This window comes from Rhinopithecus roxellana, chromosome 4 (assembly GCF_007565055.1).
Source record: "Rhinopithecus roxellana isolate Shanxi Qingling chromosome 4, ASM756505v1, whole genome shotgun sequence".
NCBI classification, from domain to species: domain Eukaryota; kingdom Metazoa; phylum Chordata; class Mammalia; order Primates; family Cercopithecidae; genus Rhinopithecus; species Rhinopithecus roxellana.
Window position 1 is genome coordinate 156392208 of NC_044552.1, and position 12879 is coordinate 156405086.

Here is a 12879-nt window from a genome sequence, read left to right on the forward strand (position 1 = left end):
TAGTCCATTCTGGCTGCTATAACAAAATCCCATAAACGGGTGGCTTATAAACAACAGGAATTTATTTCTCACCATTCCGGAGGCTGGGAAGTCCTAGATCAAAGCACTGGCAGATCCAGTGTCTGGTGAGAGCGCCCCTTCCTGGTTCATAGTTGGTGGCTTCTCACTGTGTCCTCACATGGTGGAACGTGTGTGGGAGCTTTCCAGGGTCTCTTTAATAGGGCACTAATTTTATTCATGAGGGCTCTTCTCTCACAACATTCACTTTCTAAAGACCCCATGTTCTAATACCATCACTTTGGAGATAAGGATTTTAACATATGAATTTTGAGGGGACACAAACATTCAAACCATAGCAGAAACCTTCAGTGAATCCCACAGTCTAGAGGCCTTATGCTAGCTGTGTCTCCTAGAGTTAACCCCAGTCCCTGGCCGGAATCTGCTCTGTCCTCAACCCTTTTCATCTTGTCCCCCACCCTTTTCCTGATGCATCGTTTTGATCAGCCCACCTGATTGCTCTTCTGTTCCTAGCATACTTGCATGTCTGTGATTCCTTCCTGCTTAGAAACAACATTTCTTTCCAGTGACCAAATATCAATCCTCCCATTTCTTTAAATTCAATTCAGGTTCCCTAATGGATCCATCCTGACTCAATAATCTTCTCTTTTCCTAACTTTTGGGCTCCCAGAGTTTGGGGACTGCAGATACTTCTTTGTAATACTTGTTCCATGGGCATCTTGTGTCTCTCAACCATGCCCTGTGATTGTGTAAACCAAGTATAACTATAAGGTATTTATCCATTCACTGGGTGCTGTAGTCCACATGTAATTACTAAGTGCCTACTTTAGTCAAAGTAGATGTACAATAAGAAATTTAGTGAACAACATGTGAATGAGAGCAGAGACATTATAAAAGTATGAGAAACTACAAAAATAGTGACCCATTCATTTGTCCACTAAAATAATCAATAACTCTTGATTACAAAACTATCAGGTGCTCAACACTGTATTTGGTGAGGCATGGGTCATGAAAGGGTTAAGCAAGTAGGTTCTCTACCATTTCGTGACTTTTCATTTAATGTTGATAGCCTAAGATAGGAGTATATGAAACACCTTAAACAAGAGTCAGGCCAGTATTGAAGTACATTACGGATGAACTTTTTAATTAAGTATCGAAGAAAGGTAAAGAAAAAGGGAAGAAGCAGTGAGGTGTTAGGCTCCAGAGAAAGTTCCTTGGAGATCTTTAGTCTTGTACTGGACCTAGAACTTAGGGATTTGGCTTTGAATATGAAGGTGAGTATTACCATGAGAATAGATGGCAAAGAGCATGCATCTAGGTGTACAGGAGCTAGAAGAATCCTAGGCTATGCAAGGACCTTCCCAGCTGAAAGGGATGGACGTGCGGAGAGAACAGGATGGACAGTAGAGAAAGGGCAGTTTATTTTAGGAGGATGAAATGAAAGGAAGTCTGTGAAGTTCCTAGCAAGCCGCCTAACCCAAAGTAAGTGCCCGTAAACACTAACTTTCCCCCTCCTCTTTGATTTAGCATTTAGGAAGTTAATGATGTAGACCTTCTAGCCATGAAAAGATTTTCACTCCTTTTCTCAGCTGATTAATCTAATAACCTTTTTATTGGTGTCATGTTTATTCCTCACCTAACTTTGCACAACTACAAGGAATATCTTAATAAGAGATGAGCAATCTTAGCTCATAACTATATCAAGAATTCCAGGTGACTGATAATTCTATGTGAAATGCACATATACACTATCTTTATAACATTATGTATGTGTGTGTGTGTGTATAAAACAGCATGTATATTTTCTATATCTTCATCTGTATATTTCAGCATATATGTTTATCTATTGATATCTGTATCTATCATTTATCTATATCTGTATATAGGTGTATATCCAAGTTGACTGTTTATAGATAGTAATAGACAATCAGAATTCCTGAATGACTCATTTATCATTTTTGACGCCCTGTAACTTGTACATTTCTTTCTTTTCCAAAGAGGACATGCAGAAACACACACGACATTCCAGCTTCCCAGGCTGCATTCCACACCTGCGTCTGGGCAGTGGTGTTTCTTCAAGGGAGTTACATGAGTCTCTGTCCTCACTTCCAGTGCTGACCATGCCTCTATGTGTCAGACCCTAGTCCCTTCGCTGCTCACTATCTGGTAACCCACTGTTATCTGGTGCTCATTTCTCCTATTTTTTATTCAAGGTAGACATTCTCAGTTCAAGGAGGTTGAGGTGGCCTGGTGCAGCTGTGGCTTAGTTTTCAGTAGGACTCTTCCGGTGTCGCTAGGAAGATACAGTTCACTCTGTGGGAACCAGAACTCTGGACCCACTGCGTCTGCAGCTGTCTGTGCTTCACTCCCAGCTGCGGGATGGGTAAGATGGACTGTTTATATTGGAAGGTGTGTACTTCCAGGCCCCAAGACTTGGACCTCTAAACTTTCCCTAATGTCCCTAATGGCTCCTGTCGCTGCACAGGGTTGATTTCACACCACAGCCGCCAATGTAGTGCTTGTTTCTTGTTAATCTACGAACAGCAGGATGTCATTAATAGAGTAGGACAATGGATGTTCCCCGTATTGTCTAGATGGTACGAGTCATTTGGGATCATATTCAAACTGAAGGAGAAAACTGTAAATGTGTGCTGTTGTCCATCCATGCGAGAGAGAACTCTGCTAACAGGAGTGGAAAAGCCTGCAGAAGCTACACCGACGACCACAGACCATGCAGCCGTGACTTTCTGGGCCACTGTGGCAGGGGTTCATGGGCTGACCGTTTAGGCTCTATATGTTTTCTTTATGTTTCCTCTACAGGGTCATTTCTAAGCTTTCTTTTTAACTTTGTTATATGCGGGCACATTTTCATAAATGTTCTAATATTTTCTCCATGCATTAGTAGCAGATTGGGAGGTCTATAAAGGTTTTAGTCTACCATGTTGCTGAAAGCAAGATAGAGAATATTTTTCACATAACAGCTGTGAGAGAAAAAGGCAAAATACAGCAGCTTCACAGGGTCACAAAGTGAAAAAAGTATGTGTGTGCTTGAGCATGTGTATGCGAGTGATTCTGGTTAGAAATAGGAAAGCATTATGAAGGACTTTGGATAGGTTCCAGGAGGGGAAAGGAGAAGCCGTACCTTTAGGTGCGCCCTTGCTCAGATTAAGTTGACTGATTACTTACACACCCGTGGCATTAAAATACCAAGGAATTTTATTTTCTTTGTTTGTATTACATATTGCTTTGAAGTAAGTGAGAGCAGAATTTTGAAAATCTTTTAGGTGTTAAGAAATTATCTTTTGGCCGGGCGCGGTGGCTCAAGCCTGTAATCCCAGCACTTTGGGAGGCCGAGACGGGCAGATCATGAGGTCAGGAGATCGAGACCATCCTGGCTCACACGGTGAAACCTCGTCTCTACTAAAAAATACAAAAAACTAGCCGGGCGAGGTGGCGGCGCCTGTAGTCCCAGCTACTCGGGAGGCTGAGGCAGGAGAATGGCGTGAACCCGGGAGGCGGAGCTTGCGGTGAGCTGAGATCCGGCCACTGCACTCCAGCCTGGGCGACAGAGCGAGACTCTGTCTCAAAAAAAAAAAAAAAAAGAAGGAAAGAAATTGTCATTTATATTATTATTATTATTATTAATTTCTCTAGAAAAAGGGCTTTTGAAGAGCTCCTATAGGTGTTAAGGATTGGGTATAGAATGAACATGTTTATTTTGTATTTTGTTATCATTACATAGGCTTATCTAAATAGACTCCAGTATCTTTCTTGCTATTAAAGTCACCTTGGGGCTGGTTTCAAATTCATATATTGAGCTTGTCTCCTATTTGACATAAAGTTGTGTGGTTCATTTTCCAGTAAAAATACATGGTTTTTAAGATTTTTTTCTACGAAGTATTTTGAGGGAATAAAAAAAATTTAGGACTTGCATATATTGATTTATTAGTAATCCCATAACCATACTTTGAGAAACTGAATATTTGGATGGTTTCAAGATGACACAATGGACAAAATCTTGCAGTAGAAGAATCCCTATTGGATAACCTTTTATCCCTAAATTCTACTTTTTTATTTGCCAGTAAAATGTGAGAAAATGTTCAACATTTTTACTTTGATGCAATAGTAATTTTTCTTTTGATTGTGGAGAAATTCAGGTCCTATTATTATAATATAGTTATAATTAAGTTACCAAGGAATTTTATTTTCTTTGTTTTGTATTATATATTGATTTAAAATAAGTAGGATAGCAGAATTTTGAATTTTATTCAAAATTTTATTTTACTGTTGAATTTTCTCTAATTATGGTTATGGGATTACTAACAAATCACTATATATGTCCTAAATTCTTTGATTCCATTAAAATACTTTGTAGAAAAAAAATCTTTAAAATGTTTTAAAGATTTCAATTTTTAGAACATTCATTTAAAATATTACAATGCCTGGTACTATGGGAATATCAAAATAAACATAGGACCTACTTTCAAGGAGATAACAGTCTATGAGAAAGGAAAAGACACGAATATTATGATGTAATAATGGATCAATAGAAATATATACAAACAGATGGGATGATTTGATAGGTTAATTGGGAATTCTGAGTCAGGGAAGACTTCCAGAAAGAGATTATATTTTAGCTCAGGTTTAATCAAAAGATTGATAAACGTGTTAACGTAAAAAAATATAAAATTAGGAGAATCAATGTTCTGTGTAGTTCATGGAGTGCCTCCAATTTTTAAGCTGTAGTGTTGTTATACATGAGCTGAATGCTTAGCAGCTCCGGTCTTTGCACAGAGCACGCTCTACACAACCCTCCAGGATTACTGAAATTGGTGTAAACCACATGCTGCCTTTCCACACTGACAGGTACCAGAGGAAACATCTTCCTTTCTCTCTGCAGGAGCCCCGTCCTGGTTTTCCAGTGCAACTCCCGCCACGTGATTTGCTTAGACTGTTTCCACTTATACTGTGTGACAAGACTCAATGATCGGCAGTTTGTTCATGACCCTCAACTTGGCTACTCCCTGCCTTGTGTGGGTAAGTCTAGCATGTTTTCTCTCCATTTCTAATATTGATGAAGAACAGAAGAAGAGCTGTTGATTTAAAACTGACTTAGATACATGTAAACCCTAGCAGAAGAGCTGAAAATTTAAATTTGATCATTGCTGGATATGAAACATTAATGTTTGGATCACAAAAGATAAAAGTTCTGGGGAATGAAGGAACTGTGTTGAACTGGAAAATGCATAATTTGCATAAAGGCATTGAGACTAAGTTTATCAATATTATTCAGCCAAGGTATACAAAGTTTTTCTGTGGTTTAGAGTCATTCTCCATGTTCTAGATTTGTTACCCTAGAACTAGAGCCGTCTTACCAAATTTTTAAATTGTATGCCTCTGTCACTCAAAATGTTGAACACATACCCAATATATATAAAGTAACATATATGAAAAAGAAGAATGAGATCAACCTGAACTGCTTAATATTTTATCTTTTAACATTACAAAGAACCCTTTACTTGTACTATACCGTTATTATATATATACATTTTAATTGAAGTGAAATTCATGTCACCAATTCACCATTTTGAAGTGTACAGTTCAGTGGCATTTAGTGCATTCACAATGTTGCACAACCACTACCTCTATCCAGCTTCAAAAGTCTTTGAACACCTCCTACCCAAGTAATCACTGCCCTTGACCCCTGGCCACCACCAATCACTTTCTTCCTCCATGGATTTGCCTATTGTAGATACTTCCTATAAAAGAAATCATACAATAGGTGACCTTTCATGTCTGCCTTATTTCACTTAGCATAACGTGTTTGAGGTTTATTCAAGTTGTAAAATGTATGAGTATTTCTTTCCTCTTTATGGCTGAATAATATTCCACTGTGTGGATATTCCACAATTTGTGCGTCCATTCATCTGCTGATGGGCATTTGTGTTGTTTCCATCTTTTTGGCTATTATGAATAAACACATATAAGTTTCTGTATGCACATTTGCTTTCGTTTATCTTGGATATATACCAAGAAGCAGAATTCAAGAACTGGTCACTGTGTTCCACAACTGCCATACCGTTTTATATTGCCACCAGCAGAGTAGCAATGTCGCAGGTTTCTATTTCTCCACATCCTTGCCATCACTTGTTACTGTTTCTAACTAGTCATCCTAGTAAGGGTAAAGTGGTGTCTTATTGTGGATTTGATTTTCATTTCTCTCATGACTGTGATGTTGATTATCTTATCATGTGGTTGTTTACTATTCATATATCTTCTTTATGGGAATGTCTGTTCGAGTCCTTTCTTTGCTCATTTTTAAATTGAGTTATGTTTTTGTTGTTGAGTTGTAAGAGTTCTTTATATATTCTGGATACTGGATCCTTATCACATACAGGATATGCATGTATTTCTCCCATTCTGTAGGTTGTCTTTTCACTTTCTTCATAACGTCCTTTGATGAACAAAAGTTTCTAGTTTTGATGAAATGTAATTTATCTGTTTTTGTTGTTGCTAATACTTTTGGTGTCAAACATAAGACTTCATTGCCATATCTAAGATCATGATGATTTACTTCCATATTTTCTTCCAATGGCTTACCTCTAATATTTAGGTAATTGATCTACTTTGAGGTAATTTATGTACCTGGGGTAAAGTAAAAGTTCCTATCTCTCTCTATGTATAAATGACTGCATGTGATTAAATATGTTTCATTAATTCTTCAAAACTTAATTTGAAACTATGGGATACCTTGACTCAGTGGTGAGGTTTTAAGTTCAATTTATTTCAGGACTTAGTTTTGATGTCAATTATAGCTAAAAGACATACCTCGAAATGATAAAAAGATGCAAATGGAATAAATTAATTGCTTTGTTGACTTTGTAAATTATGATACTCATTTTTAAGCATATCTACCAATAATGCAAGAATTTTTAAAATTAAGATTTGCATAATATATGTTAACATATTGTTAAGGAAAACCTATTGAAAGTTATTGTGCCTTTATTTTTAACAAAAGCATTCAAAATCTAGTGAAGTAATTATTTACAGATTGGAAAAGTCTGTAATGCTTTTAATGTGACCATTTTGTTTTGGTTAGCTTTCTTCCTTCACAAAGCCACAAACAATGGAAACATTTCTAAACACACATTTTCAAGTCTTCTCTTCATACTCTATCTTTTTAATTATCAGTTCGTTTTGAACTCATTTTCTTTTAATGTGTAACTTTTTATTTTAGAGAATTTCAACATTCAAATGTAAGGAAAAATACTACAGTGAACTTTCCTATACCCATTAGTCAGGATTTGTAGTGTATCAAGACACTCTAGACCTTTCTTGTAATTCTCGCCCAATAACCTGTAATCAGCCATTTTTCTCAGGAGCTCTGGCTCCCTTTAGTAGGAAATAGTATTTAGAAGTCTTGGTGCTTGGAGTGCTCATTATCACCATGTTGGTTACTGTTTCTAGGCCTAGGGGAACACACTAGGAGACATGTTTTGTTTTGTTTTTTAAGTACAAACTGCAATATTAGTTATACTAACATTTTCAGTTCAAATCCAGTGTTACCAAATTTTCATTGACAAGTCCACAGTGTTACAACTGTTGTTTCTTTCACCCTTGGCAAAAATTCTGTTACTGAGTGATACCAACAAAATTACTCATTTGCCTTATTTTGGAATGCACCCACAATAGTATCAGTGTTACAATATTCACACCACCACCCAAGTATGATTACTGAAAACAGTGTTCAGATTTTTACAGTTTGTTTTGTCATTAGAGTATATCCTTATAGGGATATAAACTCATACAAGTTAATGTATAATTATGTCATCAATTGAATACATATTTCTCATTGCTTTTATTTTTTTAATTTTTTAATTTTTTTTTTTTTTTTTTTTGAGATGGAGTCTTGCTCTGTTGCCCAGGCTGGAGTGCAGTGGCATGATCTCGGCTCACGGCAACCTTGGCCTCCCGGGTTCAAGTGAGTCTCCTGTCTCAGCCTCCCAAGTAGCCAGGACTGCAGGTGCATGCCACCATGCCCTGCTAATTTTTGTATTTTTAGTAGAGATGGGGTTTTGCCGTGTTAGCCAGGCTGGTCTCTAATTCCTGACCTCAGGTGATCCGCCTGCCTCAGCCTCCCAAAGTGCTGGGATTACAGGCGTGAGCCACTGCGCCTGGCCTTTCATTGCTTTTAAATTTATTTTGTTTTCATAGTATATGAAATATTTCCATTATTCCAAAGCTAAAGCTACAAAACATGCTATATTCAAAGAAATATACCCTTTAATCTACATTATCTTTCTCTCCCAAAGGTAAATAATAAATAAATAAATAATAAAGGTAAATAATATTCCTTTTCTCTCCCAAAGGTAAACCTTTATTAAAAACAATCACCTATTTTAAAAATAAGTAAACATACTATAGACGATATCAATAATGATATAGATGTGTCACCTTCTTAAGTAAAACGTAGATTATGCACATTTTTCTTCACCTTGCATTTTTTGCTCTAAGGTATATATGTATTATATTTTAAAGATCACTCCCTAGTCTGTTATAGATATTTTCTTCCATTTAAAAATATATAGCATTATCGAATTCCTTTGTGTAGGTATAGCTTACTTTTTCCTTATTGGCAAACGCTAAGTTTTCATTTTTTTTATTCTAACTATTGCTACAACTAATAGACTTGTGTGCACCCACATTTTCATGTTGTTGTCAGAGTATTACTGAGATCTGCTCCCTAGAAGAGGGGTTACTGCACCAAAGGGAAAATGTGTATTTATTTTACTGTTTCCAAATTCCCCTCCCAGTAGTGGTGCACTTTCCATACCCACCAGCAATGTCAGTTGCAAAGTGCAGCATCAGTCTCTCTACTTGCTCCCCAACAGGAGAACTGAAAGGCTTTTGCTCTGTTTCTAATTACATATTTGAGAAATGGTATTCTATGTAGTTGGCTGTATTTTTCTTTTTAATTTTAAACAAAGTTGAGCATCTTTTCATATGTTTAGGATCCTTTGGCGTTTCTTGTTCTCAGTCATGTTGGAAACATCACCTTTTCTTTCAGGGACAGGTTAAATATATTATTTTCAAAAATATTTTCTATACAGCACACTGTTGACAGCCCCTTATAGACACAGAAAAAGTTATCAAAGTTGGGTCACTTGTAAAGAATGGGCATAAATTAACTTTCATTTTGGTGTTTCTTTGCCATGAGATCACTAACAACCTCCTTGAAAAGAATTTTGAGTGGTCAAGCTCTGTGTTGTTAAAATGCATTATATGGATTCTACTATATATTAATTGTGTTTTAAATACCTTTTAGACTTTTATTTTTAAATTCAGTATGCCAATGCCATCCTCAGAATCTTATGCACTCCTGAGTTCAACTCCTTGGTTTTAATAGGGAGTGAGGCAGGGGATGAATGGATTGAAAGATGTTGCTTTGCAAAGTTTTTTTGGAATCCTTTTATATATATTTTTGTGAATGTGGCCACCTCATCACTGGTGACTTAAATATAATACTCATAGAAATTTTCTTTTATTTTTTAAAATACCAGTTGCTATTGAAAATGTATATTCCCTGGCACCTCTTTCTTTTATGTTTAATAACAACAAGTACAAAAGTTACATATTTGTGTATTTTGCTGTTTAAAAAAAATGAGCTAGTAACCAGACGCTGAGACAGGCTAGAAACAACTGTACTGTCATTCAATTTGTAGTCAGTCTTCCACAGGGCATGGTTCGGTTCCATCCCTGTTTCTTCATAGCTTCAACCACGTTTTAGTATATGTATCTCTGTAAGTACTCACTCATAAGAAAATATAGTTTGGTTTGTCACAAGATTATTTAGCATGTATTATTTCAGCCTTTTAAAAAACTGTATATCCAATTACAATGTTTCCCTATATTATGCAAAGAGAAACTTTCAGATGTCATAGATTTTATTTTGTCAAGAACAAACTGGATTTCCTTTAATATTTGCTCAACTGAGATACTCATTTTGTTTATTACTTGCTTAGTTTTTAAATGTCTTGCTAAATATAATGACTCCCTACTCTCGTTAGCTTCTATCGTGGAGCCTATTTTATAATCACATTGATGTTCACATATGTACCAACATGGTCAGTGTTGCCGTTTTCTCATTTTTGTCATGTTTGGATTATTAGTTCTATCTTTAATTAATAGTTTCTTTGAAGGATTATTTTTAAGTCACTTATCTGCTTTAATAGGGTTAATTTAATTAAAATAAAATAAGTTATTCATTATTCTTTTAGCCAAGCACAGATGACCTTCTGCTGAAGGTAACTGACAAGAGAGGGCTCCACTTTCCAATGGTGGTTGTGGGACTCCCTGTTCCCTTGGGATAACCCCTTTGCACTACATGACATATGATCATCCAATATGCAGACTAGAGTATGAGATGGTACACATATCATTCTATGCATTAAGTCTTCGTGGAGGTCAGTTCTTTTCATATTTTGCATAATACCTCTGTAAGTCCTGATATTACCCCCATAAACCAGTGAACCATTTTGCACAAATCATGGGTTATATACGGCACCTCAGAAAACCCTAGTTCAAATTCTGGCTCTGAATCTTACCATGTACATAATATAGGGCAACATTCTTCACCTTAGTGTCACTTGATTTCATCTTAGGTAAAAGGGGGATAATGTAATAGCATCATTTTATCTGGACACATTAAAATAATGCCTTATGAAGTACCTTTAGGGTACATGCTGAAGACAGTAAGCATGCAGTGTATAGTGGCTTTTGTTATTTTGGTTGTGATTTAAGCATGTACTCCCATAAACATGTACATATTGTGTTTGTGTCTATGTCTGCATGTATGTGTATATTTACAGATAAATGCACATTTGGACATTCTTTAATTGTAGATTGGGATTTCCTATAACTCAATGCATAAATCAGCCAATTACCCATCTATCTGGTGATCTCCCTTCTTGGTTTATTTGACTTTGCCTTGATTCATGGAGCATAGAACAAGACACATACAATAAAATGATAATAAAATAGAAATAGAAAATCAAAGCTTATAGTCTGGGCACAGTGGCTCATGCCTGTAATCCCAACACTTAGGGAGAATGAGGCAGGCAGATCACTTGATGCTGGGCACGAGACCAGCCTGGCCAATATGATGAAACCCTGTCTCTACTAAAAACACAAAAAGTAGCTGGGTGTGGTGGTGCATGCCTATAATCCCAGCTACTAGGGAGGCTGAGACACGAGAATCGCTTGAACCGAGGTGGTGGAGGCTGCAGTGAGCCACGATCATACCACTGCACTCCAGCCCAGGTGACAGGGCAAGATTCTGTCTCAAAAAAAAAAAAAGAAAAAGAAGAAAGAAAGAAAGAAATCAAAAGTTTATCAAACTATAAATCAAAACAGATGATCAGGAACAAGAGCTGATGGAACCCATATTACTCCCAAGGCACCACTTTCTTCTATGGTGGGGCGAAAGCTTATATCAATGTCCATGAGTCTTGTAAATAATCTATATTGGCCAGGTGCAGCGGCACATGCCTGTAATCCCAGCACTTTGGGAGGTCAAAGTGGGCAAATCATCTGAGGTCAGGAGTTTGAGACCAGCCTGGCCACCATCTCCACTAAAAATACAAAAATTAGCCAGGCGTGGTGGCGGGTGCCTGTAATCCCAGCTACTTGGGGGACTGAGGCAGGAAAATCACTTGAACCCGAGAGGTGGAGGTTGCGGTGAGCCGAGATCGCACTTCTGCACTCCAGCCTGGGTGACAGAGCAAGACTCCATCTCAATAAATTAATTAATTAATTAATTAATTAACATATATTAATAATATGTATGGAAAACAGAAATGACAGTTAATTCTGTAAAGAAACAAAGAATGTGTTGAAATTATGGAAGCTGGACTGCCACAGGAAGGCTTCAGAGTCCACGCCTGATTCTGTCTGTGGTCAGATGCAACACAGCACCTGACAACAGGATGGGCACTTTGGGCACGTTGCTGATCGTGCACTCCCGATGCTGTGGAATGTCTCTCTGGAGGTTCTTGGCTGATCTCCTCAGCTTCCCTGCTGCCCCACTTCTACCTAGGCTGTGGTCTTCAACCTCATATATGCTTTTCAGTCACATGGAAGTTTTTAAAGATCCCAATGCCGAGGCCATGCCTCAGACCAAAAGGTTAGGCATCAGAGTTTGTTAAAGTTCTCAGGTTTAAACATTTGAGAACTACTGCAGGGGTGAGCATTCTGCAAGCAACAAGGTATTTTCAATGGGAATCTGTAGCATTCGTAAATGCAAAAATACTCCCTTTGCCCATGTCTAGTTCATCTGTAAGTGACTTGACTTGCTAGCTAGCATGGATTTTTCAGTCCATTTTGATGAACTTGAAAATAAGATTGACAAACATAGCCAAAATAGCCTATTTCCAGAACCTCTGACAAACTCTTACCTAAAGATATGGGCTTTGGTAAAAACTTTATAATTATCCTGAAAGGTTTGCTGTCTTTTTGCTCTACCAGCTTTTACTCATAGTCTATGCTCGGAATTATTTTCAAATGACAAAGCACCCTCTGCATCTCCTTTTAAAACTGAGTAGCACCCACACAACTTGTTGGAGCTTCATGTATTTAGGTTGATTTGTTGAGAGTGCTGCTGTAGAATGATGGGTACTATGCAAAATGCACTTACTACTTGTCCTTTATAAGCCCTGGCAGCACAGATTTTTCTGTAGCTCTAAGGGGCTGAGGAAGTAGTTTCCCACCTTCCCTGTGACATGCCATTGGCCTCACCATTAGTACCATTCAAGTCCGTCCGTTTTTTTGTTTTTGCCTTTTGTTTTTTGTTTTTACTGTTGTGCT

General features: G+C 37.3%; 1 protein-coding gene across 3 annotated transcripts in view; it reads left to right on the forward strand.

The window, feature by feature from the left end:
* The window catches only part of PRKN (parkin RBR E3 ubiquitin protein ligase), a 1396422-nt gene that overhangs the window by 953692 nt on the left and 429851 nt on the right, over positions 1–12879 (forward strand). For all 3 annotated transcript variants that reach the window (XM_010373152.2, XM_030929283.1, XM_030929284.1), the window contains one exon: positions 4919–5055. In XM_010373152.2, coding sequence (XP_010371454.1) covers positions 4919–5055 — 137 coding nt within the window. The remainder of the gene's footprint in view (positions 1–4918; positions 5056–12879) is intronic.